General features: G+C 39.3%; 1 protein-coding gene across 1 annotated transcript in view; it reads right to left on the bottom strand.

Annotated features, from left to right (window-relative positions):
• The window catches only part of MAPK8IP3 (mitogen-activated protein kinase 8 interacting protein 3), a 3746918-nt gene that overhangs the window by 858526 nt on the left and 2861786 nt on the right, over nucleotides 1-26606 (bottom strand). Inside the window, exon 18 of the mRNA XM_044088957.1 lies at nucleotides 8055-8213. Within this exon, the coding sequence (XP_043944892.1) occupies nucleotides 8055-8213 (159 nt within the window). The remainder of the gene's footprint in view (nucleotides 1-8054; nucleotides 8214-26606) is intronic.

The following is a 26606-nucleotide window of genomic DNA, read 5'->3' as shown; positions in this document are numbered from 1 at the left end:
GCTTCACAAAACCTGCTTTGTCATGCTTCTCTTTCCATTCATTCCTATATATATGCTATTACTGCATTTCTAAGAGCAACTGTCATGGCTTAGTGGTTCAGTACTTTGACTATGGTATCCTGAGTTCGAGCCTGGCCATTGCTTTTTATATTTTATGACTGTCTACACAGGCTGGGAGGTGTGTCTGTGTAAAGGCAATTTTGATACAGCTTGCTCAACGTTGCCCGTCGGTTAGCTTGTTGGCGCGGTGCGCAGCTCCGTACAAACGGATCACGCTGGCTTACGCGCCATTTAGCTGTCAGCATGCATATTACGCTCAGCTCAGCTACGGGCACACAGTTTCAGCGTGTTAGAACTCTGCTCAACCCCGGGCACTCATTCTACACCTGTTAAACCACTACTCACCTACGGGCACTCATTTTACACCTGTTAAAACACTGCTCACCTACGGGCACTCATTTTACACCTGTTAAAACACTGCTCACCTACGGGCAGATATACTCAGCTCGTTAGAGTGTAGCTCAGCTATGGGCACTTCTGACATTTGTTCTTTTTTTTTTCACACATTTATTCATAATACATGGTCCATTTCATTACATTTTACATAAAAATAATTTTATACATGTACATATATGTCAGGGAATTGTTTTGTGCTTATTTCACTAAAAATAAAAATTGATGTTGTGGGGGCTCGAACCATGACTGCCTCCTCTTCAGCCGACGTCTCTACCGCTACGCTATTGCTTCTTGGCTTACTTTGCATATTTAGTTCTTATATGCTTTTCCACTGACTGCTAACTGTGGCTAAGCGACGGGCACATCCGCGCAAACGAGCACACTCACGGGCAAACATCTTTAAAACTTATAAAAAAAAATATAACATGTTCATTTTTACATTTTATGTTGATAGTCCGTGGGGACATGTGTTGTGTTGTGTTTATTGACATTTACACGGACTCTGTCGTGGGGGTTTACTTTCGGGAATTTTACTCTTCTGAGGGCGTGTCCGTTTGCAGGGCTCTTCCTACGGACACGCCCCCTACTGTCTTACATGGACCGTGTTAGCCTTAAGTGTGAGTTAGCATGCCCTCATGCATATGCATGGCATGCTGACATCACACCGTTTAACTGCAGCCTCCGTGTAAGCCTTGTAACTCTTACACGGAGGCTTCGTGAATCCTGCCCATCGACCTGTTGCAATCATTGGTTATGGCATTGAAAGAGCCAAAACCATCTTCTGGGAGGAAATGTAAGGCAGTGGAAGAAAATATATCAAGAGTGTTAGGGTTAGTAGTTCTTGTCACCCTTGGTTAAGGAACAAGGAGACTGCATTGCAGGAGCTCTATGTCAAAGTGGACACATAAGTAGTCAGACCAAGAGACGGGCCCCGCTACTACATCTGATATCTTTATAGCAAATAATATTTATTTTTATTTATTTATTTGACATTTGTTGACCGGGTTTGTCCAACTGAGTCAGTGGCCCACTTTCAGTGGAGACCTGAGGAGAAAAGCTCCAATACACAGAAATACAGTATGATAAGCATATTTGAAATACAACACAATCTTAGAGGTCTTGTACTGAAAACAGTAAAATAGCAAATGGAAGCTATAGTACATAAAGTGAGTAAAAAATCAATACACAGCTATAATACAAGTACAGAGAAGACTTTTTTTTAATATTTCAAGCATGTTTATACAGTATAGAACATCTTAGCAGTTTTATAAAGTACAAATAGCAAACAGAAAATATAGTACCTAAAGCAAAAAGAAAAAATCAATAGACAGCTATATTACAAGTTCAGAGAAGGCATTTAAAGTAGTAATGATATATTTACATGTGATGAAGTGGTTAAGCATATGGGTCTAAAGTGTAGTATAACTAAGTGTTAATAAGGAAGAATAGGAAATAATGGAGTGAGGTGACTGTGTAATAAAATAGTGGTAGTGTTTTAATGAGAGAAGAATTAGGTAGGGTCGTGACAGGAGCAGGACTTTGAGTTAAACAGGAGTAGTCTAAGTTCCTTTTTGAAGTGACTAGGGTGGGGGACGGATCTTATGGCTAGGGGGAGTTTGTTCCATGCTTGGGCTACAGAGCATTTATACAGTAATTTCCTAATATTTTTGTTAGGTTTATAAATATTGAGGAGTTGCTGATTGAAAGTATGGAGGGAATGAGTGTGGGTGTAATATGAAATAAGGGAGGAGACAGAAGGGCAGGAAGATGGTTTATACAGTATTGAGTGTGTGATGTGAAACTGTAATAGTACGAGTTGTTGGGGGAGTTCTAGCCATAGAAGAGAGTTGAGTGCAGGGCAGTGGTGAGAGTTGTGTGGTGTGTTTGTGACAAATCTAGCAATTTTGTGGTATGTTTGTTGGAGTTTAGTTAAGACTGTAGATTGCAAGTTAGTAAGGATTGGAGTGGCATAGAGAAGGAAGGGGAGAAGGAGAGCCTGATCTAGAGTTAGAGGCAAGAAATTTTCAATTTCAGTACAGTAGACCAAGTTTTTGGTGTTTTTTTAAATATTTTGGAGGATATGCAAGTTGAATTTAAGTTCATTGTCTATGATGGCACCTAAGAACTTAGTGTAGCGGTCGGGTTTAATGATGGTTATGTCAGTAGATGTGATGACAAAGGTTGATTTGTGTTGAGAGAGAGTGGGAGAAATAGCAGGAGTTCAGCTTTTTTTGTATTTAAAATGAGCTGATTTTCAGATAGCCAGGGATCAACAGTTCAGAGTAATGGTGAATGTGGAAGAGAGGTGAAGAAGAGAGTACAGGCAGGGTGGAATGGGTGGAGAAGAGTGTCAGGAGTGATTTGTAACAGACGGGTACCAGTAAGAGTGAAAGGGAAGGTCTACAAGACAGTACTGAGACCAGCTATGTTATATGGGTTGGAGACAGTGGCACTGACAAAAAGGCAGGAGTCAGAGCTGGATGTGGCAGAGTTAAAGATGTTAAGATTTGCACTCGGTGTGACTAGGATGGATAGGATTAGGAATCAGTATATTAGAGGGTCAGCTCATGTTGGACAGTTTGGAGACAAAGCAAGAGAGACAAGATTTCATTGGTTTGGACATGTGCTGAGGAGGGATGATGGGTATACTGGGAAAAAGATGCTAAGGATGGAGCTGCCAGGTAAGAGGAAAAGAGGAAGGCCTAAGATAAGTTTTATGGACATGGTGAGAAAGGACATGCAGGCGGTTGGTGTGATGGAGCAAGATGCAGAGGATAGGAAGAAATGGAAAGAGATGATCCACTGTGGCAACCCCTAACGGGAAAAGACGAAAGATGATGATGATGATGATCAGATAGCCACTTTTCAATGAATAGGAAAGAGGCCTGGGTGAGGGCATGAAGGTCAGAGATATTGTTAGAAATGGAGATGAGTGTAGAGTCATCCGCACATTGAATAAGGGAGGATTGTTTGCAAGAGGTATGGAGATCATTGGTGAAAATATTGAACAGAAGGGGGCCCAGAATAGAACCTTGGGGTACTCCTGATGTAATGGGTAGGAAGAAGGGGCAGGAAGAGAGCCATCTGACATATTGCTGCCTATTGGTGAGGTAACTGGTAAGCCAGCCAAGGGGGGGAACACAGAGATTGAGATCAGCAAGTTTAGATAAAAGTATAGTGAGAAACAGTATCAAAAGCTTTGGAGGGGTCGAGGAAAAGACAGGACACAAGTTGATTGTTGTCTCTGGCTTCAGCTACAGTGTGTGTAAAAGACAAGAGTGCAGTGGAAGTGCTGTGGTTTGGCCGGAAGCTGTGTTTAGTGGGTGTTAAAAGGTTTTCCTGTAGGAGAAAATTGAATAGCTGAGTATGAATGCATTTTTCAAGAATTTTAGAGAGGGGAAAGTATGGCTATGGGTCTATAGTTAGATGGGTCGGTAGAATTCCCATCTTTATGTAAAGGGATGGCAAAGAAGGATTTCCAAATGTGGTACCATGGCTTCCTGAATGGATCTATTGATTAGCAGGGATACAGGGTAAGCTATGGATTCAGCTGCTAGCTTTAGGAAGACAGGAGGAAGATTATCTGTAGAGGAAGAGCAGGGCTTGAGAAGGAGTGATTTAATGTAAGCAGTGGAAACGAGTTTAAGGGAGAAGAGGTTTTTGTTGTCTGGGTTGGGAGAGGTGTGAGAGGGAAAAGAATTGTGGTTGGTGTGAGTAAGTCTCTGGATAGTATCAATGAAGTAATTTTTGAGAAGGGTGGCAGTTTCTAGTGGAGTATAGTTAGGAAAAGGGAAGGGAGTGGAAGAGTTACCAGGATGGAGTATTTTGTTAAGGGTGGACCAGAATTTTCATGGACTGGATTTACTGTTGATTTGGGGAGAGTTGTAGTAGGATTTTGTATCTTTGTTCATTTGTTTCTTGGCACGGTTCCTGAGCTCTTTGTAGGTTTGGAGCAAGGAAGGAGGTCTGGTTTTGGCGCAGTCTTTCCCAGACACTATCTCTTTTGTGCATAAGAACTCAAGTTTCTTTAGATAGCCAGGGGGCATAATTGCTATTGACTCTAATTCTTCTGGTAGGGCAAGGGAGTTGAGAATTTCTAGAAATATATTGTTAAATTTTAGTACGGCTTCATTGAGAGGGAGCTGCTGGAGGAAGGACCAGTCAATACTAGACAATGTAGAATTAAATATGTTGGGGTTAAAGTTTGAAAGTTTACGGCAGTCTCTATAAGAGTGTGGTTTGGGTGATTGGGGAGTGTCTTGGGAAGATGGTCCCTTAAGGTGTCAGGTAAGGTACAGGGGTTGTGATAAAGGTTCGGAGTATTAGTGAGGATCCAATCAAATATAGGACTGGAGGGAGAGGTTTTGTGCATACGGGTTGGGGGATGTGACATGCTGATGAAATCCTTGTAAGCTGATACTAAGTTGTGGAGAGTCAGATGTTAGATTAAACTAGTCAATATTGACATCTCCAAGGATGACAGTTTCATAGGGCATATTGTGGGACAGCCAGGACAGGATTAGTTCAAGGGTTGGAATATTATTACCTGGAGGAATATATATGGAACCTATGATACATTTCTTATGTGAGTTTACGTGGCAGTTCAGAAGCAGCTCAGCAGGGTTGAAACTGGGAATAGCAATAGTTGCAGTTGAGAGATTTGTCTGAGTAAGAAAATAAAATCCAGAGTATGACCCAATCTGTGAGCTGCAGAAGTAATCACTTGAACAAAGCCAAAACCTTTTGTAATACAAGTGAATTCTTTGGAAAAGGTCATTGACTTGTGATCCCAAACACAGAAGTCACCAAGAAATACTAGGTGCTTGTAGCCCAGCACATTGCTGACTAGAAAGTCAGTGAACTACTTTAGGAATGCCCTCACACAACCTAGTGGATGGTAAATGAGGAGAAACCTACACTTTGCTCCTGTAACTAGGACATATTCAAAGGAGATGGTCTTTCTAGAGGCAATCTGAGACAGATCATGTGCAGGGACACCACAAACAGTAACCACAATCCCAGTCTTGCACTGAATACATCAGGAATGGCTGAAGCCAAGTAAAGGCCAAGGTTCTCATCTAATCAAGTCTTTTTTTTCAAAAACCTTTACTTAATTATCACTTGTGACATAGGCATATTTACATCTAACCAAGTCTTGATGATAAAAGCAAGATTAACATACTGCAGCAATTTGGAAATTATCCCAAATGTGTTACAGATTGACCTTGTTTTAATGTAAAGTGCCCTAACACAGGCTACCAGAGGGTGTGTCCCAAATACCGGCAACTGATGGAAAAGTGGAACTGTGAGTATCATATGAGGAAAGGAAATCTGATGTTTCACTCTAGGAAAGTAGCAGAGGGTTCAATGACCCACCAAGGAAGAGCAAACAGGAGTGTCCATATTGGCCAGCCCTCGCTGGCTATCATGATGCTACACAGAAGGTGCAAATGCTTACACAGCTGGAAAATAGAGGTGGAATAATAGGACATAAACTAAGTAAAAAAATATATGTTGTGAATAGATCCAGCATAAAGTAAAGCAGCAATGCTATTATACAGACAGTACTAAATAACAGAATATGAATAAACACAAGACTAAATTGTGAAAACAACAAATCAATATTAAAATTCAATAAACAGTCGGGCAAAGCAGTACAAGCTGCTCAATTAAGTGAAACTTAACGTCTGAGCCCTAGCAAAGCCTACAACGGCAAAATAGGTTAATATCAGACACAAGGTACTTGTAAATTGTAGCATAAGCTAGGATTCTTGGGAGTATCAAGTGATGTTAACGAGACTAAAAATATCAAAACTGTAGTCTAAGACATCAAGTAAGACTGTCAGAAAACTGCACGCTAATCCAATAATATGTTGCCATGACCAGAAAAGCTTACAACATAACCAGCAATAATTTTCATAAAACAACAGTCTCCTAGAAGTTGTTGCTCATAAGGACACCTATGATTTTGTTACAAATTGTACCTTCTAGAGATGGTAATTTGTAAGATGGTGATGGAATACAGAAAGCAAATGATGATAAAGATGCAGACTTTTATTACTTTGGACAATGAAATCTAAAATAAGTCCTCTTGGTCTATCAATTAGGACTCTTATTTCAGTTGTATGACAACTGGACTTTGCCCCTGAACTCAGGCATAGAAGGCGGAGACCTGAACAAATCAATAATATATCACGGTCAACCAATACAAAGCACTCAAAAGATAGATGCAGGTAGACCACAGAAAACAGACTGAATCAGAGGCAAACCTATCTGCACAGACATTAAACACTGCTATTTTGTTTCACAATTCATTGTTAAACATAACACACAAAAGCCACCAGATTCCACAGGCATCCAGAGGATATCAACACAACCTATGCAGACTGAATCTCAATTGACAGAAAACTATAGACGTCTACAGACAGTATATGACAGTGTTGTTTCTGATTGTATGAGTTATTAGGGAATTGAGTCTAGAAGACTACGTGTTGAATGGTATCTGCCACCACCATGTTATACACCTAGATCTGCAGATTGTGTAGATCTGTAGATGTGTTTGTGGATCAGCACTGATTCAGTATGTGTTGTTTTTTTCTCTTCTCTAGGGTCATTCAACAGTGGAGTTAGTATAGCATATATAACTTGGTGAGTATGGGGTATGTAAAACATTTTTTTACAGTATATTTGTTTTGTAGAATGTTTTCTATCAATTGTGAGTTAGTCAAATAAGCATTCAATCAAATGACATAGATCTATTTATTGATACCAAGCACTGGTGGGAAGGGGGATAAAGTTATGATCACAGCCCAGGCAATGTAAGATCCACTACTAGCTTAGAAGCCTAATGGCATGAACTGGATGGGCCCTTAGGAGGACAGGCAGTGATGTAGAGGAGGAGGACAGGTGTGAGGCTCAACAAGCCACCAGCTGGTGGTAGCTTTCAGAATGAGTGTGTGGAAGCATGCACACACAAGGAAAGTCATTTTAGGCCACCGTGGTGATGTGGTCCAGCCATCACCTCATCTTGGGGGGGGGGGTGTTATGTTATCTCAAATGTTCTGATTGCCAGGATGCCAGCTACAGCATAAAGCACTCTCATGGCTCCCTGAATGAGACCCCCCCCTACCCGACAGCTCTCTCTCTCTCTTTGGCAACAGATCGAATCCCCAGAGTAGAGGAATAAATGGCCACAAGCTGAGTGAGGAAAGACTTGATGGTTGTCGGCAGTGGGGCAAAAATCACCTAGATAAAAGTAACTTATACATGAAAATCTGTACAACATTAAGCAAATGGAAAAACATTACAATCAACACATATAACTGAAGATTTTATAATTATGTTTTTCAAAGTTTCCAAGAGGTCTTACTAGTTTTTTCACAATACGGTTAATGCAGATTAACAAGCCATTCAAGACAAATAATTTCTCTGAATGACAACATGCCACTATAGTACTTTTCAATAACATTACAGTAAGCACTACATTAACAAATACCAAAATCAAGCTTGGAATTTACACCCTATACATAAGAGGCAAAAAAAGCCTTTCAGGAAATCAAAGTAAATTTTCTAGTGACAAGACCAAAAATGAATGTTACCTTTTTCTTTTCAGGTGAACTGTTATTACTCTTGCTGTCTCCTTCCACTTCTCTGTTACAGGTTAAAGGATCTTGACTAGATGATCGCCTTATTTCAAAGGTAAGTTCTACTTCAAAGGGTCTCCATCCAGTAAGGTCAACACCAGCAGCACACCACAACTAAATGAGAAAGAAGGACTTAACGTGGGTAACAGCTGCAGCCAGACCTTGTTGTCATAAATCTAGAAGTTTAAGTGCCCAAAATATGTTCAAACCATTTTTCTGCAGACTTTCAGACTGGATACGTGAAACTATCAAATTAATTTATCTGAACAAAGTTTATCAGTAGTTCAGTTTCTGCTCAATCTGTACATTTTAAGAGTCTTTAAAAAACATTAAAAAAATGCAGAAAGCTGCCCATATTCAAGATTCAAATATATATATTGGGTGTGGTCAGGGACTACCCTCAGGCAATTTTAGGCATTCTGTTTGTGTACAACAAGCACTAACACATTCTACAAGTCAGCTAGTACACATACTTCATGACTAAGCCCTTATCGTGCATACTACACCCAAGATAATTCCCCTGTTTTCTGTTCAGGAAAGACAGGCACTCAAAGTGTGTTTACCCAATAACATAAATAAATAAATAAATAAATATGCTCTACCCTCAAAATCAATTCAATTTACTGTAGCTCCTCCTTTGTCACCAGTGAAATATATGAAATACACACACATCTACTTAACACCAAATGTGTGATAAGAAACCTTGGGACCCAGGTGGACAGTAGTCTCTCCTTTGATAATCACATCGCCACAGCAGTCAGGAAGTCCTTCTACATGGCACATCACAAAAGGGTTCTCATCCAGGAAAAAAAAGGTAAGTGTTCTCCTCTACTTGACACTCATTAGACCCATTATAGAGTACAACGCCCCTTTTGGAATGTACCTCACAAGACATCTGCAGCAGCTGGAAAGGCCACAGAAGTACCTCACAAAGAGGATTACTGGCCTCAAACAGATGCCCTGCACTGACCATCTCAAAAAACTCCAGTCTATTCCGAGGTGTTCTCTGCCTAACATATAAAGCTATGTCAAACGCAAAGCTGTTGGACATGCTACACCTAAAGAAATCCCAATTCCTCCAAGCTACACGCTCTAGGGACCTAAACCTTGTCACCAAAATAAACAGGACATGCAGGAGGGATAGATTCCTGTCCCAGAGACTTCCAATACTCTGGAACAAGCTACCTATCTATGTCAATCAAAGTTCCTCATTAGCACTCTTCAAGAAAAATCTTGATGAGTGGATGGGAAATAGGAAATACACCCCGGGGATCTGCTCAACAGTGGCACAGGAAAATAACTTTCTTGGGTGGCATAAGCCAGGGAACCTTGTTAGCTAGACTTACTTAGGCCCTTGGGCCGATAGCCTAGTACCTACCTATGAACAGAAGGGAACATGGGAACTGTATGGTGTTAAGTAGGCTCTACCATGCTCACAATACATCAGCATCAGTAGTCTCAGAATGAAATACATGTCAAAAGTCCCTCCTGAGAAGGGCAGGGGCAGTGCACTAAATCAATATACAGCTTCTAGTGACATAAAAAATAATGTTTTGATACCTCTCATCAACAGAAGGGGCAGAGAGCTAGGTGACTGTGCACCTTCCAGTGAGATATCTCATGGTCCCTAATGGGGCAATGAGCTAAGTTACTAAACAGCTTCAGATCAGACAAAATCCAGAAAAAAGCCATTATAACACCACAGATGAGAAGATTTGATTACTTGCCAGCCCAGGGCATGGAAGGAGCTAGCAAATGATGGATGGTAGTCACAATACTGGCTTGCCTATCACAGAAGTTGGTGACAAAGTCAGTCACAGAAGCCCCAGTTTGAGGTGGGTTAAGACCAGGAATTGCAGTTCCTGCCAGTTAAGATACAGTGAGAGTGAGCTTGTGAAGAAGTATGCATGCATTCTAGATAGTAGGTGGTGTATAGACATATACACTCTCATTGCCACCAGCACAATGAGCACTACTCTGCATTTCCCAAGCAATAGGTGTACTAGGAGCATACAAAAGTGTAATTCTTAACCCCACTGGATGAAGGCATGTCATTCTCACAAATGCATGGTTTCATTATGCACCTCTGTTACTCATAATTTTTTTTTGTTGACACAAAGTACACCTAATGTCCACTGGGCCATATCATACAATTCTGATAAAATTATTTATCTTAGCAAGGACACATGATTGTTCTTTCTGAATGTCCACCAAAATGTCATAAAATATAAAAAAGAAACTGCAGGTTTTATTGAGACAGAAAGTTGAAAATTGTGCAATCTGTGGAAGAATACTGGGTGTGATTTTCAAGAGGGCCTGTCTATTATTCAGACAGGTTTACAAACTGTGCTTGGGAAGATAATTTATCATGATGCTGTGGTACTTAATTTAACACATGACATGATAATAAGGAAAGATGTTCCCCCCAGATTAAAGAGTTGTAAAGGCTATCCAGGCTTATGGGAGTGGTTACTACCCAACCCCATGCATTTGAATATGACAGGGACAGATGTTAATGCTACAGTCCTTAGATCTCCTCTTCTGCCCATAAATAGGTACAATGGCCACCAGACTGATGGTTTCTTAAATCAAATCACTGGCACCCAGCATATTAAAGAAGAAAAGATACACACAACTCCAACTTAATAAACAATTCAACAAATTCATCCTGGGCTCAAAATCATACAAGGCATATCCATCATTGCCCTGCGTACAGGCTTCCAACATCCATACCCAGACTAGGACTCCAGTAGATGGAGGGGACTTGTACAATCAGATATTGCAGCTTGGAAGTGCTGAAATGTAGAGATTAGAAGTGTAACTGCAGCCTAAAAGTATTACAAAGCAGGGAACATAACTGAACAACAGAATAAAGAGAAGCATTCACCAATATTGTATATTCAAGAGAGTGAAGTCAGAAAGCATGGTAAATATACAACTTCAGCAGAAGCAGAACTTGAGTTTCCATCAAGCTCAAACAGAAAGCTTCAGAAATGGAATTTCTAACAAGCAGATGAGAACTAAATAGGAAAATGGAAAACTCTAACCAGCAGATAAGTGCTATGGAGGAAAAGTTACTAGTACAATAGATTTTACTAGTGCAATTAAAAAGAAAAGGCAGTATTTGAGTTCTAAACCCATACCTGTCAGTACAAGACAGAAAAAAGTGAAATAAGGAAAGACTGTAAGCAACTGGTTTAGAGGGAAAGCACATCAGAGAATAAAAATACAGGGAAAAGGTTGTGTTCCGTTACCCAGAGACAGAGAGAAAGCAACACAGAGAAGAAAAAAAAAATTACAACATAGTGTATATTAATGGACAAAATAACCTCGAACAAAGCCCTAATGATGTTCCTATTGAGCTAAAATACAAGAGCATTAAGCAAAAGCTAGATGGTTCTATGCATCAGTTTCATAAAAATAGGGAACAATAAAGATTAGATACAGGACAGGAACTGATACTAAAGAACATTGTTATCAGTTAGTTTTTCAAGTTGAAGTGATAAACACTGAGATCCAAGTGTCTGTACTAGTAGATGAGGAAGAAGAACTGACCTTGAGGAAACACTTCAGTTGGCTGGCCTTCAGAATAGGCAGTTATATTTTAAGAGGGTAAAACTGGAAGATTGCAATTTCAGCCCAGAAAAGAAAAATATAGCTACAGTTGTGAGGAATATTCTTTCTTCTTATCCATGCTTTCAATTAGAAAATGACTTGGTGTATAGAGTAAGTATGCCTGAAGTAAGAGACCACAGCAGGATTTTAAACAGACAAACAAGTTTTGATTAAAAGAAATGCAGATGGCTTGTTTAGTCAGGGTTATATATTATGTCCATCACAGCAATAAGTCACAATCAGAATGACAAGCTGGAGGATCGGAAGATGATTTAATCCAAAAGGAGTAATAGCCTTGCATTATGTAGAGGATCAGGCCTGAGTATTCTAAGTGACAAGGACTTAGGCATGAAAACCACAGACATTCACAATGTATGTAGGATAGAACAAGACCATTAAAAGAAGTCTGACATGAAGGTTAAAGAAATGTTAACAATATAAATGCATCGGGTGTACACAACAGCATATGTGGCATCAAACAAGAAAGTGCCAATGGTAAATGTTTTGATGCCTATATCAAAATAAAATAGTTGTCTGGCAGTAAGAAGCATGTTTTGAAATAAGCAAGTAAAATGCAAAAGGGTAGTTCAAAGGTTTAATAAAAAGTAATTCTAACTGGAAAGGTAAATTATTTCACAGGCAACAGCTGGCCTTCCTGAATAACACACTGCATGAAATTTACTAAAAATGAGGGAAAATGTAAGAAAAGCACTTTGAACAAAACTTATTAACGCTAGTAAAGGTCATCCTGAAACAACAGACACAAGCAATGCTCAAACGCTCAGAAAAAAAGGAGCTTGTAGTCAAGGGAGCCCGCAGGATTTTTTCCAGGGGGGTGCAAAACCCAGAGCCCCGCCCATGCAGCCCCGCCCACGTAGCCCCACCCCTACCCCCACTGCCCCTCCCCCTACCCCACACAGCCCCGCCCCCACACAGTCCCTCACATACACACACACACATAGCCATTCCAGCAGTGTCCCATTACTTGGTTATTTCTCACCATTTGCCACAGACACTGTTCAAATCTATCAGTATGCATACTGTCTTATGCTTTACTTCTACAATGATTACAGATATTTGGATTTAATTCACAACTTTTATTTCAAATTTTATAGCAGAAACATTGCAGCACGCATTTCACATTTACTAAACAAAGCAACAGTCTTGCAATGAAAACAGACTTAGCATTAAAACTTCTCTGCTTTTGATACTCACATTGATGGAAACAGCATTGAAACCCACATTCAAAGAGAATGCATCTGGGCAGTGGCAGGTTAAGTTTACCTTTGGGCCATTTTCAAAGCATATCAAATGCACACATTTTTAGGCCCATGCAAAAGTATGGTGATTCATGTTCCTGATGGGAGATAGGAAATTCACCCTGGGGATCACTTCTGTGGCTATGCTTGACAGTGGCACTGGAAAATAATTTTCTTGGGTGGCGAAAGCCAGGGTACCTTTGGTTAGGCTTGTATAGGCCCAATAGCCTAGTACCTACCTATGAAACTATAATTGAATTATATCCCTTGTACAGCACCTGCACCACCTGCTAGAGTGTATTTTAAATTTACAGTTTTGAAAATTTTCCAGCCGGACCGCGAGTGTCGGTCCTTTTCTTTTCGTTTTTTGGAAATTTGCGTTGTCGGAGGATCCGACGGCATAATGTAGGCAAAATCAGAGCCGAAAATTTGTTCAGCAAACTCCGACCGACGTCTAAGCGTCCGTCGGTTAAAAGAAGCGCAGGCTAGACAAGCTGCTACGTCGTGGTCTGGGCCTAAGCAATGTATACAGTAGGAGTGGAAATCTTTATGAGGTATTTGTTTCCCACAAGATAAACAGTTATTCACTTCCTCTGACATCGGCTGAGGCAAGAAAGAGTCCCCAACGGGGTACTTAGCTTTTTAGAAGTCTTCGAAGTAGTATTCGGTAGTAGTAATCTCTGGATCTGACCGACCGGCACTTGCGAACAGCTTCTGCTTCGGGCGCCACGCAGCAAGAAAGACTGAGGAAGATGGCGTCGGCTGATGCCTTTATACCCGAATAACTGCAGCTATGACGTCGGGTGAAGTGCGACTCCAGCCGAAGCCAGACCCAGACTTTGGAATCCGGCCGACCGAAGGGCTGCCTGACGACAGGACAACCCATTTGTAAGGACTGCAGATGCATCCTTGAAGGACATCATATGAACCAGTAATGACAAACTGCCTAGTTCAGAACATTTCAAACATAAAAGGCCACTCAAACTTCTATCATTATAATCCACCAATATTACTCCATATGCACAATCTCTGCAGTCTGCAGAAGTCATCTGAATTCCACATTACAAAGATCTGAAACTAATGAAGAGATTGTTGCTATAAAACATACATTTCAGTGTTTCATCTACAAATGTAGTGCCCATTGCCCTAGAAGAATAAATTGCCTATGTTACATTAAAAGAAATGGTATGCTGGTATATTGCAACAGGGAATATGTAACAAGCTGAAAACTAGGTTCATAGTTACCAGGCACCAAAGGGACATACTCAGGACAGGACTGCAGCACCCCATCCCCTTAAAATACACATTTACATGCTGTGGGAGTAGAAGCTACAGCCCTCTGTAGCAAGATGCAAGTATGCTACCTGCTGTGCTACTAACACTGCTTTAAAATTCTACACTACAATGATACCATTTGCTAAACAAAAGAGTTGCACATTTGTACAAACCTAGCATGATGAGCAGCAGTAAACTTATCTTCCCTTGAAGCTCGCAATTCCTTGAAAATAAATTCCACCTGCTAACTCTAAGTAGGTCATTTCAGACACACACACACAGACTAGAAATATAAAGCAGAAATCTGGACACTGAAAATCTGTACATTTGACAGGTATGACACACATAAATCTCCCTACCTACCTTGTAGTAACTCCTTAGAAAGTGGATAGAGCAAATCTTTGCGGTTTCTATCATCGTGACAGGAATGTACTGTATTCCTAAATCAAAGTATGATAAAAGTTCACAAAATCAGTACGGTGTCATCAATCTTTGATGTCTGCCAAAGTGCTCTTCAGAGTACCTGCAATGAATGTGCACTGCCCAGTAATGACTCCTCAGTCCTCCTGCAATTGGTATGGAGTTACATTAATTGGTAACATGTCTAAATACGAATGTATATTCTTTTTTAATAAGACCCATTGCTCCTACTACTACTGGAACTGCCTGGGTATCTTTCTTCCACACTGCTCTCATTTCTGCCTGCAAATCCTGATATAGTAGGAGTTTGACTTTGTGTCTCTCTGTACATAACACACTGCAGTCAGTGGGTGTGTAGAGTTCAATGATCAATGCTACTTTTGTCTTCTTCTCTTGGACCACTAATATCTGGTTTTCTAGCATCTGTCTTTTGAGCTGTTGAGGATGATCCCATGTGATGTAGGCGTTAGCATTTTCTATGATGCTTAAATTGCAGCTTATGTTTCCAGTGTTTTTAAGCCACTTCAGTACCATAATGTTTGCACAATGCTCAGTACAACAGTCTTGCCACATTATTATGCTTGTCAGTATACAGTGTCCTTCTACCGTATGTTGCAGCCATTAACAAGGTGTTCAACTTCAACCGTTTCCAGTTCTGTTTTACAAAACCTACATTTGCCTGTTTCTCCCACATGTGCAATGGACATTGTAAACCAATGTGTACATGATAGTCCACTATCTTGTGCCGCCAATATTGACCTTTCCTCTCTTAGTTCGAATTCACCTTGCCTTGACCATTCCTGCTTTTGTTCCTGATTAGCATGAGGTTTTTCTAGAAGTGTTCTATACTTGCAACTATATTTATGCATTTTCCACATTTTTCATCTTCTCAATTGGTCCATCACCGACCTTGTATTCTTTTGTTTCTTGGTACATTCAGTTGCTGCCCGATTTTTATCTACTTCTAGTTTGATTTCCATTTCTGCTTGATGCCGATATGCTTCTGCAAGCCTAAGCAATGAAAAGCACAGAAGTCATGTATCTTAGATTTATTCTCATTTTTCAAAACGTTCACTACATTTGTGAGGTCAGCAGATGTGTGGAGTCCCATGACTGCAGATCTGTACATGTAATCAATTTCAAAGGAGGAATATCCCTTCTTCAGAATGTGGAAAACATATAATCTTGGTATGCTAATGCACTGATTTTTTATAAATCATTTGGTGAGTAAGAAGCATCCTTGTTTTCCTATATAATCTATGCAACACTGAGGTCAGTCAAACACACAAAATTAATTTAGGACAGGAAGAACAAATTGGTTTATAGCTTGGATTGTGTTCCCCTAGATGTAAATGCTGTCTTCAGGATTCATTTAAGTCATCTAAAGTATTCCTTAGTAATTTTGATTTTAATTTGCTCATGTTTTATTGTTGATTGTTTTATCAGTTCCCATTCCCAAATATTTGTACTCTTGATGAAGTTGTTTTATATCACATTCTTGTACCAAACTGATGTTTTCTTGGTGCTGCAGTTTTCCTGCTTTAAAGGTTTGTTTTGCACATTTATCAAGACTAAATGACACCCTCTTATATCGTCTGACGTGCAGTTGTGCTTTCAGTTCCTCCTCTGAGCTGTACAGTTTTAAATCATTGACAAAGAGAAGATGAGAGGTCTTTACACGCTGTTGCTTTGATCCTTAATCTATTGTCAAATAGTTATATACTCCCTCTTGCTCAAGTTTTTTCATATCACATTCTTGTCCCAAATTGTTTTCTTGATGCTGCAATTGTCCTGCTTTGAAGGTTGCTTTTGCACATGTATCAAGACCAAATGGTCATGTCATTCTGTTATCATCTGAAAATGTTTTGACAACTTGTTGTTGTGCTTTCAGGTCTTCCTAGGATTAGCTCTTCAGTTTTGCATCAATCGACAAAGAGAAGATGAGAGGTCTTTACACGCTGTTGCTTTCTACGATCCAAATTATAGGGCAAAACAGAGTAGCAGCAGTAACAGAGTCACTCTGGAGTATTCCCCATTGAAGTTTTTCCCTGAAATAATAATTTGTCCTTCATCATGGCTTAATTGCAAAGTGCTCTACCACTGTTTCATGGTCACTGTCATGTAATCGATCAGTGTAAAGTGTATGTTACACATTTTAAAGTGCTCTTTTATACATTAATGTGTGATACTATCAAATGTTTTTGTAGTCAATCCATGTTGTACTTATTCTCCAGTAGGACTTTAACAATAAATGATTTTTTATTCCATATGACTTTAACCGTGCTTTTGTTCCATTGCCATAACTGAGTTTTCTTCTAAATGACTATAAACTCAGTCAGCATAAATTCCAGTGTACAGTTTATACAGTGTCAGGAGGCAAGTTATTGGCCTATAATTTTCAGGGACGTTTGCAGGTTCAGGCTTAAGTAGGATCATTTTTTCTTATTAGTTAGGTTGGTGTCTGTTCCGGGTGTGCATATAAACGGTTTACTCATGGCTTTATCTGCTAGTGATCTTGATTCTTGCCTTACTGAGATTGTCATTCCTAATGTGGTCTATTTCAATGAGACTGTTGATATGTTGTTCAACCTTTACCAAGTTGAACAGATTGCAACATCTGGGCAATGGGTTCAGAACTGTTGAGTAATTTGCAATAATGGAATAAGAAATAAGAAATATGCATGAAGAGCAAGCATTGAGTAAAATACTGCAAGTGCATTTTGTCTGGTTTCACTGACAGCGATCTTTTGAAGATCATCCAGGAAGTCAAATATTTTATCAAACTTCTGACTAACTAAACACATGAATGGATTTATATTTCTCGGTCCATCATGTCTCCACAGAAGAGGTATATTTGGTACCAATGCTCATCATTTTGGACTGTCACAGAAACAAAAATTAATCTTGATAACGTCAACAGCACTCTATATTTCAGGACCATCATTCAGATCACACTGACTATCCACTGTGCTGTGCTTCTCAGACTAAACCTTGTAAAGGCTGCTTTTGGATACTTTTCACGAATCTTTGCTTGAACACTGGATGCTTGCCATTATGAAACAGCCATCATAGCCTTGTCCGAGTATCTTGTCCAAGTCTAGGCCGTACTTTGTATCAAATGTCATTGTCAATGAATGCATAGTCTGTGCATCTTTCACAAAAATGTGAACAAAACCAATAGTTATTCTAATCATATTTCAAAACTTTCAGTATGTTGTGTCTTGTGAGGTCAGATGTGTGCATCCCAGGATTGCAGATCTGTACATGTAATCAGTTTCAAGGAGGCCCGTCCCTCCTTCAGAAGGGGGGATATATAATGTTGGTATGCACTAATTTTTTTTATAAATCATTTGGAGAGCATGAAGCATCCTTTTTGTTTTCCTGTTTAATCTATCCAACACGTTTTGGGGCCAATCATCTCACAACTGTAATTTGGGAGAGGAAGAACAAACTGAGTTTCAGCGTGAATTTTGTTCTTAGAAGTCAATGCTGTTTTCAGGATTAATTTAAGTTTTCCAAAATACTCCTTACCAGGTTTTACTTGCATTTGTTCATGCTTTATTGATCCTTAATCTATTGTCAAATAGTTATATACTCCCTCTTGCTCAAGTTTTTTCATATCACATTCTTGTCCCAAATTGTTTTCTTGATGCTGCAATTGTCCTGCTTTGAAGGTTGCTTTTGCACATGTATCAAGACCAAATGGTCATGTCATTCTGTTATCATCTGAAAATGTTTTGACAACTTGGTCTTTACACGCTGTTGCTTTCTACGATCCAAATTATAGGGCAAGAAAGAATAGCAGTGGTGTCACTGACAGTCACCCCAGAATTCCCCCCATTTAATTTTTATCCCTGGAATAATAATTTGACCTTTATCATAGCTTAATTGCAAAGAGGTCTGCCACTGTTTCCTCATCAACATCACTGTAATGTAGTCGATCAGTGTAAAGTGTATGTAAAGTGTATGTTACATTTTTAACCACTCTTGTCCTTGAATGTGTGGGATACTATCAGATTCTTTTTTTGAAGTTAGTCCATGCCCTACTTAGATTCTCGCCTCTTTTACAGTAAACTAGTATGACTTTAACAAATGATCCTTTGTTCCATATGACCTTCTGTATTGCCCATTTGTTCTACTGCCATGATTGAGTTTTCTTCTAAATGACTATAAACTCTGTCAGCATCAGTTCCAGTGCAGAGTTTATACATCGTCAGAAACGAGGCAAGTTACTGGTTTAGGGTAGCATGCAAGTTCACTGTTAAGTAGGAGCATTGTTTTTCCTCCTCTTAGTTCGGTTGGTGCCTGTTTGGGGTGCGTATATACATAGTTATTACTTGTGGATAAATCTTGCAACGATGTTAATACTTTTAGGAAGATGTTATGTACTACATCTGAGCCTGGGGTTTTCCAATTATAGGATTTGACTTTGTGTTAATCTCTGGCTGTTAAGTCATCCCATTTTATAAATTGTCCCTTTAAACTTGTTATTATTTTACTTCTATCCATTTAGCATCTTTGTTATGTTGCGCATGATCTTCGTAAGTACTTCTCCAAAATGTATCTTTTTGTCAGTTCCTTTTAGCTCATTTCCAAATTCTCGAAAAAATTGTTGGGTCATCAATAAATTGCTTATTTTGTACTTTCCCGTATATTTATTTGTGTATCTACTAATTTATTCTTCCTGTGCTGAGATTTGTACTTTATTTGCGATAGTGCATGATACATCCTAAGCTGTTCTAATACTGCACTACCTTTATCACATCTATCTTTGTAAGTATTTTTGTAAATCTGTTCCTCTTCTGTGACACAGTGACAACACCTGTCTCAATTGCTTTATAGATATTTGTTTCCATGATGGCATTAACTTTCTCACCTTCTTTTCTCTCACTACCCTGTGTTCTTATGGCTCAAAAGCGTTATCAGTTATCAAATTATCTTCATAGTAATATAGCCTGTTTACGCCTGTTATATCGCATGAATCTCTATGGACAGTCCTAATTACTTGTTTCACTTGTTTTATCAAACAAACTTTCTGGGTTTTACTGACCTTCTGAAGTCTGTTTTCATAATTTATCTTAATAATGTCTCTCTCTGCCAAATCAAGCAACTCTTAGCTCATTTTCTTCAACTCTTAGCTCATTTTCTTCTAAACTGAGGACACATTTTTTTTGTTTTCCATTTGCAGTGAGCATTCTATACAAAGTTCTGTAGCATCTTCCTGTGGCACACTGTTTCATCCCATGTCATCCATTGCTCTGACATAAGAGAACTCATTGGCCTATCAGTATCACTCCTCAACATTGACTGCACACTTTGCACAGTTACAGTTTCCTGTTCCTTCTGTTGCTGCCCAGCTTCAAGTGAACACTTAGACGGGTTTCCTGTGAAAATTACTAATATATTCATATGGCATTGGCATGTGTGACCAATTGCTTCCCGTTCCATTGGTTTCTTTTTCTCTCACTACCCTGTGTTCTTATGGCTCAAAAGCGTTATCAGTTATCAAATTATCTTCATAGTAATATAGCCTGTTTACGTCTGTTATATCGCATGAATCTCTATGGACAGTCCTAATTACTTGTTTCACTTGTTTTATCAAACAAACTTTCTGGGTTTTACTGACCTTCTGAAGTCTGTTTTCATAATTTATCGTAACAATGTCTCTCTCTGCCAAATCAAGCAACTCTTAGCTCATTTTCTTCAACTCTTAGCTCATTTTCTTCTAAACTGAGGACACATTTTTTGTTTTCCATTTGCAGTGAGCATTCTATACAAAGTTCTGTAGCATCTTCCTGTGGCACACTGTTTCATCCCATGTCATCCATTGCTCTGACATAAGGGAACTCATTGGCCTATCAGTATCACTCCTCAACATTGACTGCACACTTTGCACAGTTACAGTTTCCTGTTCCTTCTGTTGCTGCCCAGCTTCAAGTGAACACTTAGACGGGTTTCCTGTGAAAATTACTAATATATTCATATGGCATTGGCATGTGTGACCAATTGCTTCCCGTTCCATTGGTTTCTTTTCTCTCACTACCCTGTGTTCTTATGGCTCAAAAGCGTTATCAGTTATCAAATTATCTTCATAGTAATATAGCCTGTTTACGTCTGTTATATCGCATGAATCTCTATGGACAGTCTTAATTACTTGTTTCACTTGTTTTATCAAACAAACTTTCTGGGTTTTACTGACCTTCTGAAGTCTGTTTTCATAATTTATCTTAATAATGTCTCTCTCTGCCAAATCAAGCAACTCTTAGCTCATTTTCTTCAACTCTTAGCTCATTTTCTTCTAAACTGAGGACACATTTTTTGTTTTCCATTTGCAGTGAGCATTCTATACAAAGTTCTGTAGCATCTTCGTGTGGCACACTGTTTCATCCCATGTCATCCATTGCTCTGACATAAGGGAACTCATTGGCCTATCAGTATCACTCCTCAACATTGACTGCACACTTTGCACAGTTACAGTTTCCTGTTCCTTCTGTTGCTGCCCAGCTTCAAGTGAACACTTAGATGGGTTTCCTGTGAAAATTACTAATATATTCATATGGCATTGGAGTACTCCATAACCTCAGTTTCTACTAGTATAACTTTTCCGCTACTGTCTCCTTTTCTACTTTTTCTATTTGTCTTTCTATTTTCCCTGTTGTCAAGTTTTCGATCTCCAGATTCCTTTGTCTGTATGTGTCTTCAAATATCATTGCTGCTGTTCTTTTTGTATTGATTAGTTTTGCTTTCTCCTTTGCATAGAAATCACACTATATTAAATCTCTTTTCTTTCCCATGTCCACATTTGTTGTTCAGATGTCTCCTGATCTTCCTGTTTCTCCTTACTTTGGGAACTCATTACATCATGCTGTGAGGTAACCTGTGTTGTGTGTTACGGTACCTACACCAAATCCTTCACTTTCCAGGCACTCCATAACTTATACTTCTGTTTTGCTTTTTTAATTCTACTTTATTAATCTTATTTTCTACATTCCCTCTGTGAATTGTGAAATGTTGCATATCTGGATGCCTTTGCCTGTATTTCTCGTTGAGTATCTTTGGGGCTGCCTTCTTTATACTGATTAATTTGGCTTTCCCCTTTGCATGAATATTGCACCATATCAAATCTTTTTCCCCATGTCTATATTTCTTTTTTTTTACACTTTACAAAAAGTTCTAGGTTTTGTTATTTATATATTCATACCTCCTCGGATGCTCCTTTTTCAAACGGATCAAAGTTTCTTGGTCTATACATACAGTTTTTCATGCATCTGTTGTAATTAAGGCAGTTTTTATTTGAAGCTTCTGACAGTTTCATTCCTGTAATGTCTCTCAATCCTTTTATATACCTTGTGTCTGGAAATTCTGGGCTGTTTACATAATAGTAACAATACATCATTTCTTTCTTATCCTCAATAGTTCACTGTATCGTCTTTATGGCTCTTCTTTGGCCTATCTGTTTTTGTGATTTTTGTGGTCTGCTACTTCTACAACAGGGAGGCCATCCTCCTTGCTTTGTGCATTTGTTCCACATTCTGGATATAATTTTACCACCTAAAGGCATATTTTAAATGTCAACATCCATCAAGTGCATAAATCCAAAAACTATGTGGACCACCTCCAAGACTTGCCACTCTTCTTGGTCTCAAAGGCTACTGAGGACAGATTTGTGCTACACGTGCATAACCTCATAGTCCTGTCAAAACTCCTGCACATTCATAATTGCAATGAGGGTATAAACAGTCGCTCAACAGGTGTCAATCTGTACTGCAACATAAATGTGGGAAGGACAGATGTTTATCAACTAGACTCCCACTTCTTTGGAATGATCTTCCTCTCCACATAAAGCAAAGTAGACCTCTTACTGTACTTAACCATAATCTGGATGGATAAGCCTAATTTAATTCCAGATTTTAGTAGCCTTGTCCCTCTTACACAGAAACATCATGTTAATATTCAGCTTGCCTCAGGGTTAATAAAATGTGAGCTATACAAGGAATGCTGTTATAGATTTCAATGATCCTTACGGCTCAACAGACTAGCAAGCACCTATGTGAACTTGTTATTGTGCTATACTTTTAATTTTGAACATATTTTTGTATATGCCTTTGACCTTTGTGACAACAAAAAGGGCCCAGGTAAACTTCTTGGTGAACCATCATAAACTTTTAATAATTACAAATCCTTTTATTGCAGTGTGTAATACTTCAGAAGTCCAGGGAGTCACTACTCTTGGCCATACTAAACTCCTTCCTCTTATCACTCCACTTAACCTTTGCTGCTTAAGTGGATATCATGGTTTCATCTGCTTCTACCTGTATTGTGTGGATCCGGCTCTAACATAGTGCATCAGAACAAGGATTTGTCAATTTTCACTAAAAATCTCCCTGCGCTAACAGCCTTATAAAGATTTCAGTAACTCTTTTTTATTTACTGTCTTTATGCTGCTGCTGCTCTGTACATGCGTGATTCCATGTTTAATTTTCAGAATTTTCATTAACCATGGGTACTGCAGACAGTATCCTTTGCTTGTGCTGCTTGAAATCACCTTATTGTTTGATGAGTAATTTGCAATAATGAAGAGAGAAATAAGAAACGTGCATGAAGAGTGCAGTGGATAAAGGCTGCTTTTGGATACTTTTCACGAATCTTTGCCTGAACACCATTCTGGATGCTTGCCATTATGGAGCAGCCATCATAGCCTTGTCCGAGTAATTTTTCCAAGTCTAGACCGTACTTTATGCATTCACTGACAATGACAATGACATTTGATACAGACTGCACAAACAATCTCATTTCGAAGTACGTGTTCGCATTCTGCCAACAACTCATTTTGCACCCTATGGGATGTGTACCGAGCATTTCCTGCAGCTGTTTCACTGTGCTGCTTTAATATTGTGTCCCCAGCTTCAATACGAAAATCTAATAAGTCACAGAAATTTCCACCAGAGCCTTCTTTTCCATGAAGAGGAATGTCATGGGTTGCACAGTAAATAATGGTAGATAAAATTGGTTCCAATTTCTTTCGGTTCTCTGCAATTTGTTTTGCTACTGCTGCATCTAGCTGTGGAATAACAGCTGTTTCTGGCTTCTGTCGCATACAAGAAAAATTGGCAGCATCTTCAGTAGAACCTTTGTGCCATGATGACTGCATGTGATTTCTTGCAGACTCATTGAAGGCATTATATTTTGTGCACACACTAGTGATGAAGCTGCCTTGCAACCCACGGTGAACTGACTGAGGAAATAATACACAAGTTAAGCAGAGTGGGCCTTTCAAGAGAGGAGAATACGCAAGCCACGGTGAATACTGAGACAGCCAACTATATCGGAATGCTCGCTTTTTGTCTGATGCATCAGCTTTGAAGTTGTAATTCTCTGGAGGGATGTATGGTTGTGTCAGTAACCTGAATTTCATGAAGTCATCAATTCTGTCTGATCGAATGTAACAACCAATATCAGTTTCTGCACATACACTTTGTGGGGTCTCTCGCTTCTCCCAAAACACTGCAGAGACAGCACCTTTCTCGGTGTAACAGCCTTAAAAATATTTCACTGACTCTGTTTTATTTACTGTCTTTATGCTGCTGCTGCTCTGTACATGTGATTCCATGTTTAATTTTCAGATTTTTCAGTAACCAATGACAGTATCCTTTGCTTGTGCTGCTTGAAATCACCTCATCGCCTGTGGATTTCTAGTATGAAATAAGACCAATGGAACTGTAGTATCAAACTCATTTGTTTAGAAATCATACATTTTGTAGGTAACTGCAATTAAAAAGAAAAAAAAAAAAACACTGAATGAACTACATGGTCAGTTTAGGCCTATGACTCCTGTGGCGCAAATATAAATTGTAAGCGTCTGCTGTGGGTGCCAAAAGCGTCAATAACTTTACTGATGAACTGTTTCTTTTCACGAATGACACGTTCACGATGAGCACTAATCATGCACAGTGCTGAAAGTCTATCATCAGTCATTGTACACCTTAGCCAGGTCTTGACCCGTCTCAGAGTGCTGAACGATCGTTCAATGGTGCAGGTAGTGGCTGGTAAGGTCAACACAATCAGAACTGCTTGCTTAACAGCAGGAAAGAAATCACAGTGTTGCAACAAGTCAGCAAAGTCCACTATTTTGGCTATATCTGGAACCTTCGTATGCCAATAGTCGAACCAGTTCATCATCTCTAATTCCAAATTGTCGATATGATATAGTTCGTTACTGACTGCAATTCGTTTTCGGAATTCTTCACGTTCTAGGTTTTGCATCATTTTAGGATGCAGATAAAATAAGTTGAACTGAGCAGTGTTACTGCTGGAAAAGCGAGACGTCAGTGAAGAAACTAATGAGTCAAGATAGGGAATATAAATACTCATTCTGTAATAATTCTCAAAATCCCCGGCTACTGTATTTGCTCGGTGTGTTTGTCGACTGCAAATCCTTGGCAACACTAACTCGATACCAAGTTTATCTGCTATTGATCTTGCCTTACTGAGAATGTCATTCCTAAAGTGCTCTTCAGCATGGTTACGGTGCTCCTTGAATATTTCAATGAGTCTGTTGATGTGCTGTTGAGCCTTTATTATATCAAGTTGAACAGACTGCAACATCTGGGCAACGGGCTCAAGAACTGATGAGTAATTTGCAATAATGAAGAGAGAAATAAGAAACGTGCATGAAGAGCAAGCACTGAGTAATATATGTGCATTTTGTCGGGTTTCACCAGCAGTGATCTTCTGAAGATAGCGAGGCAGTCAAATATTTTCTCAAAGTTTTGACTAAACACACGAATGGATTTATATTTCTCAGTCCATCATGTCTCACACAGAAGAGGTATATTTGGTACCAATGCTCGCCGTTTTGGACTGTCACGAAAAAAATTAATAATCTTCTTGATAACACCAACAGCACTACTTATTTCAGGAACATCATTCAGATCATTGACTACAAGGTTTAGTCTGTGAGACGCGCAGTGGATAAAGGCTGCTTTTGGATACTTTTCACGAATCTTTGCCTGAACACCATTCTGGATGCTTGCCATTATGGAGCAGCCATCATAGCCTTGTCCGAGTAATTTTTCCAAGTCTAGACCGTACTTTATGCATTCACTGACAATGCCATTTGATACAGACTGTGCATCTCTCGCAACAATGGGAACAAAACCCAGAAACTCTTCTCTAATACAATCACCATCAACAAACCGAATGCCCAATGACAACTGCTCAATGCCTGAGATATCTGCAGTTTCATCTGCCAATACACTAAATCCAATTGTCCTACGCGCTGCACAAACAATCTCATTTCGAAGTACGTGTTCGCATTCTGCCAACAACTCATTTTGCACCCTATGGGATGTGTACCGAGCATTTCCTGCAGCTGTTTCACTGTGCTGCTTTAATATTGTGTCCCCAGCTTCAATACGAAAATCTAATAAGTCACAGAAATTTCCACCAGAGCCTTCTTTTCCACGAAGAGGAATGTCATGGGTTGCACAGTAAATAATGGTAGATAAAATTGGTTCCAATTTCTTTCGGTTCTCTGCAATTTGTTTTGCTACTGCTGCATCTAGCTGTGGAATAACAGCTGTTTCTGGCTTCTGTCATGGACAAGAAAAATTGGCAGCATCTTCAGTAGAACCTTTGTGCCATGATGACTGCATGTGATTTCTTGCAGACTCATTGAAGGCATTATATTTTGTGCACACACTAGTGATGAAGCTGCCTTGCAACCCACGGTGAACTGACTGAGGAAATAATACACAAGTAAAGCAGAGTGGGCCTTTCAAGAGAGGAGAATACGCAAGCCACGGTGAATACTGAGACAGCCAACTATATCAGAATGCTCGCTTTTTGTCTGATGCATCAGCTTTGAAGTTGTAATTCTCTGGAGGGATGTATGGTTGTGTCAGTAACCTGAATTTCATGAAGTCATCAATTCTGTCTG

Source organism: Protopterus annectens, chromosome 12.part0, assembly GCF_019279795.1.
Source record: "Protopterus annectens isolate FY-2018-M chromosome 12.part0, PAN1.0, whole genome shotgun sequence".
In the NCBI taxonomy this organism is placed as follows: Eukaryota; Metazoa; Chordata; order Ceratodontiformes; family Protopteridae; genus Protopterus; species Protopterus annectens.
Note: the sequence above shows the minus strand (reverse complement) of the source record. Positions and strands in the feature narration are given on the sequence as shown.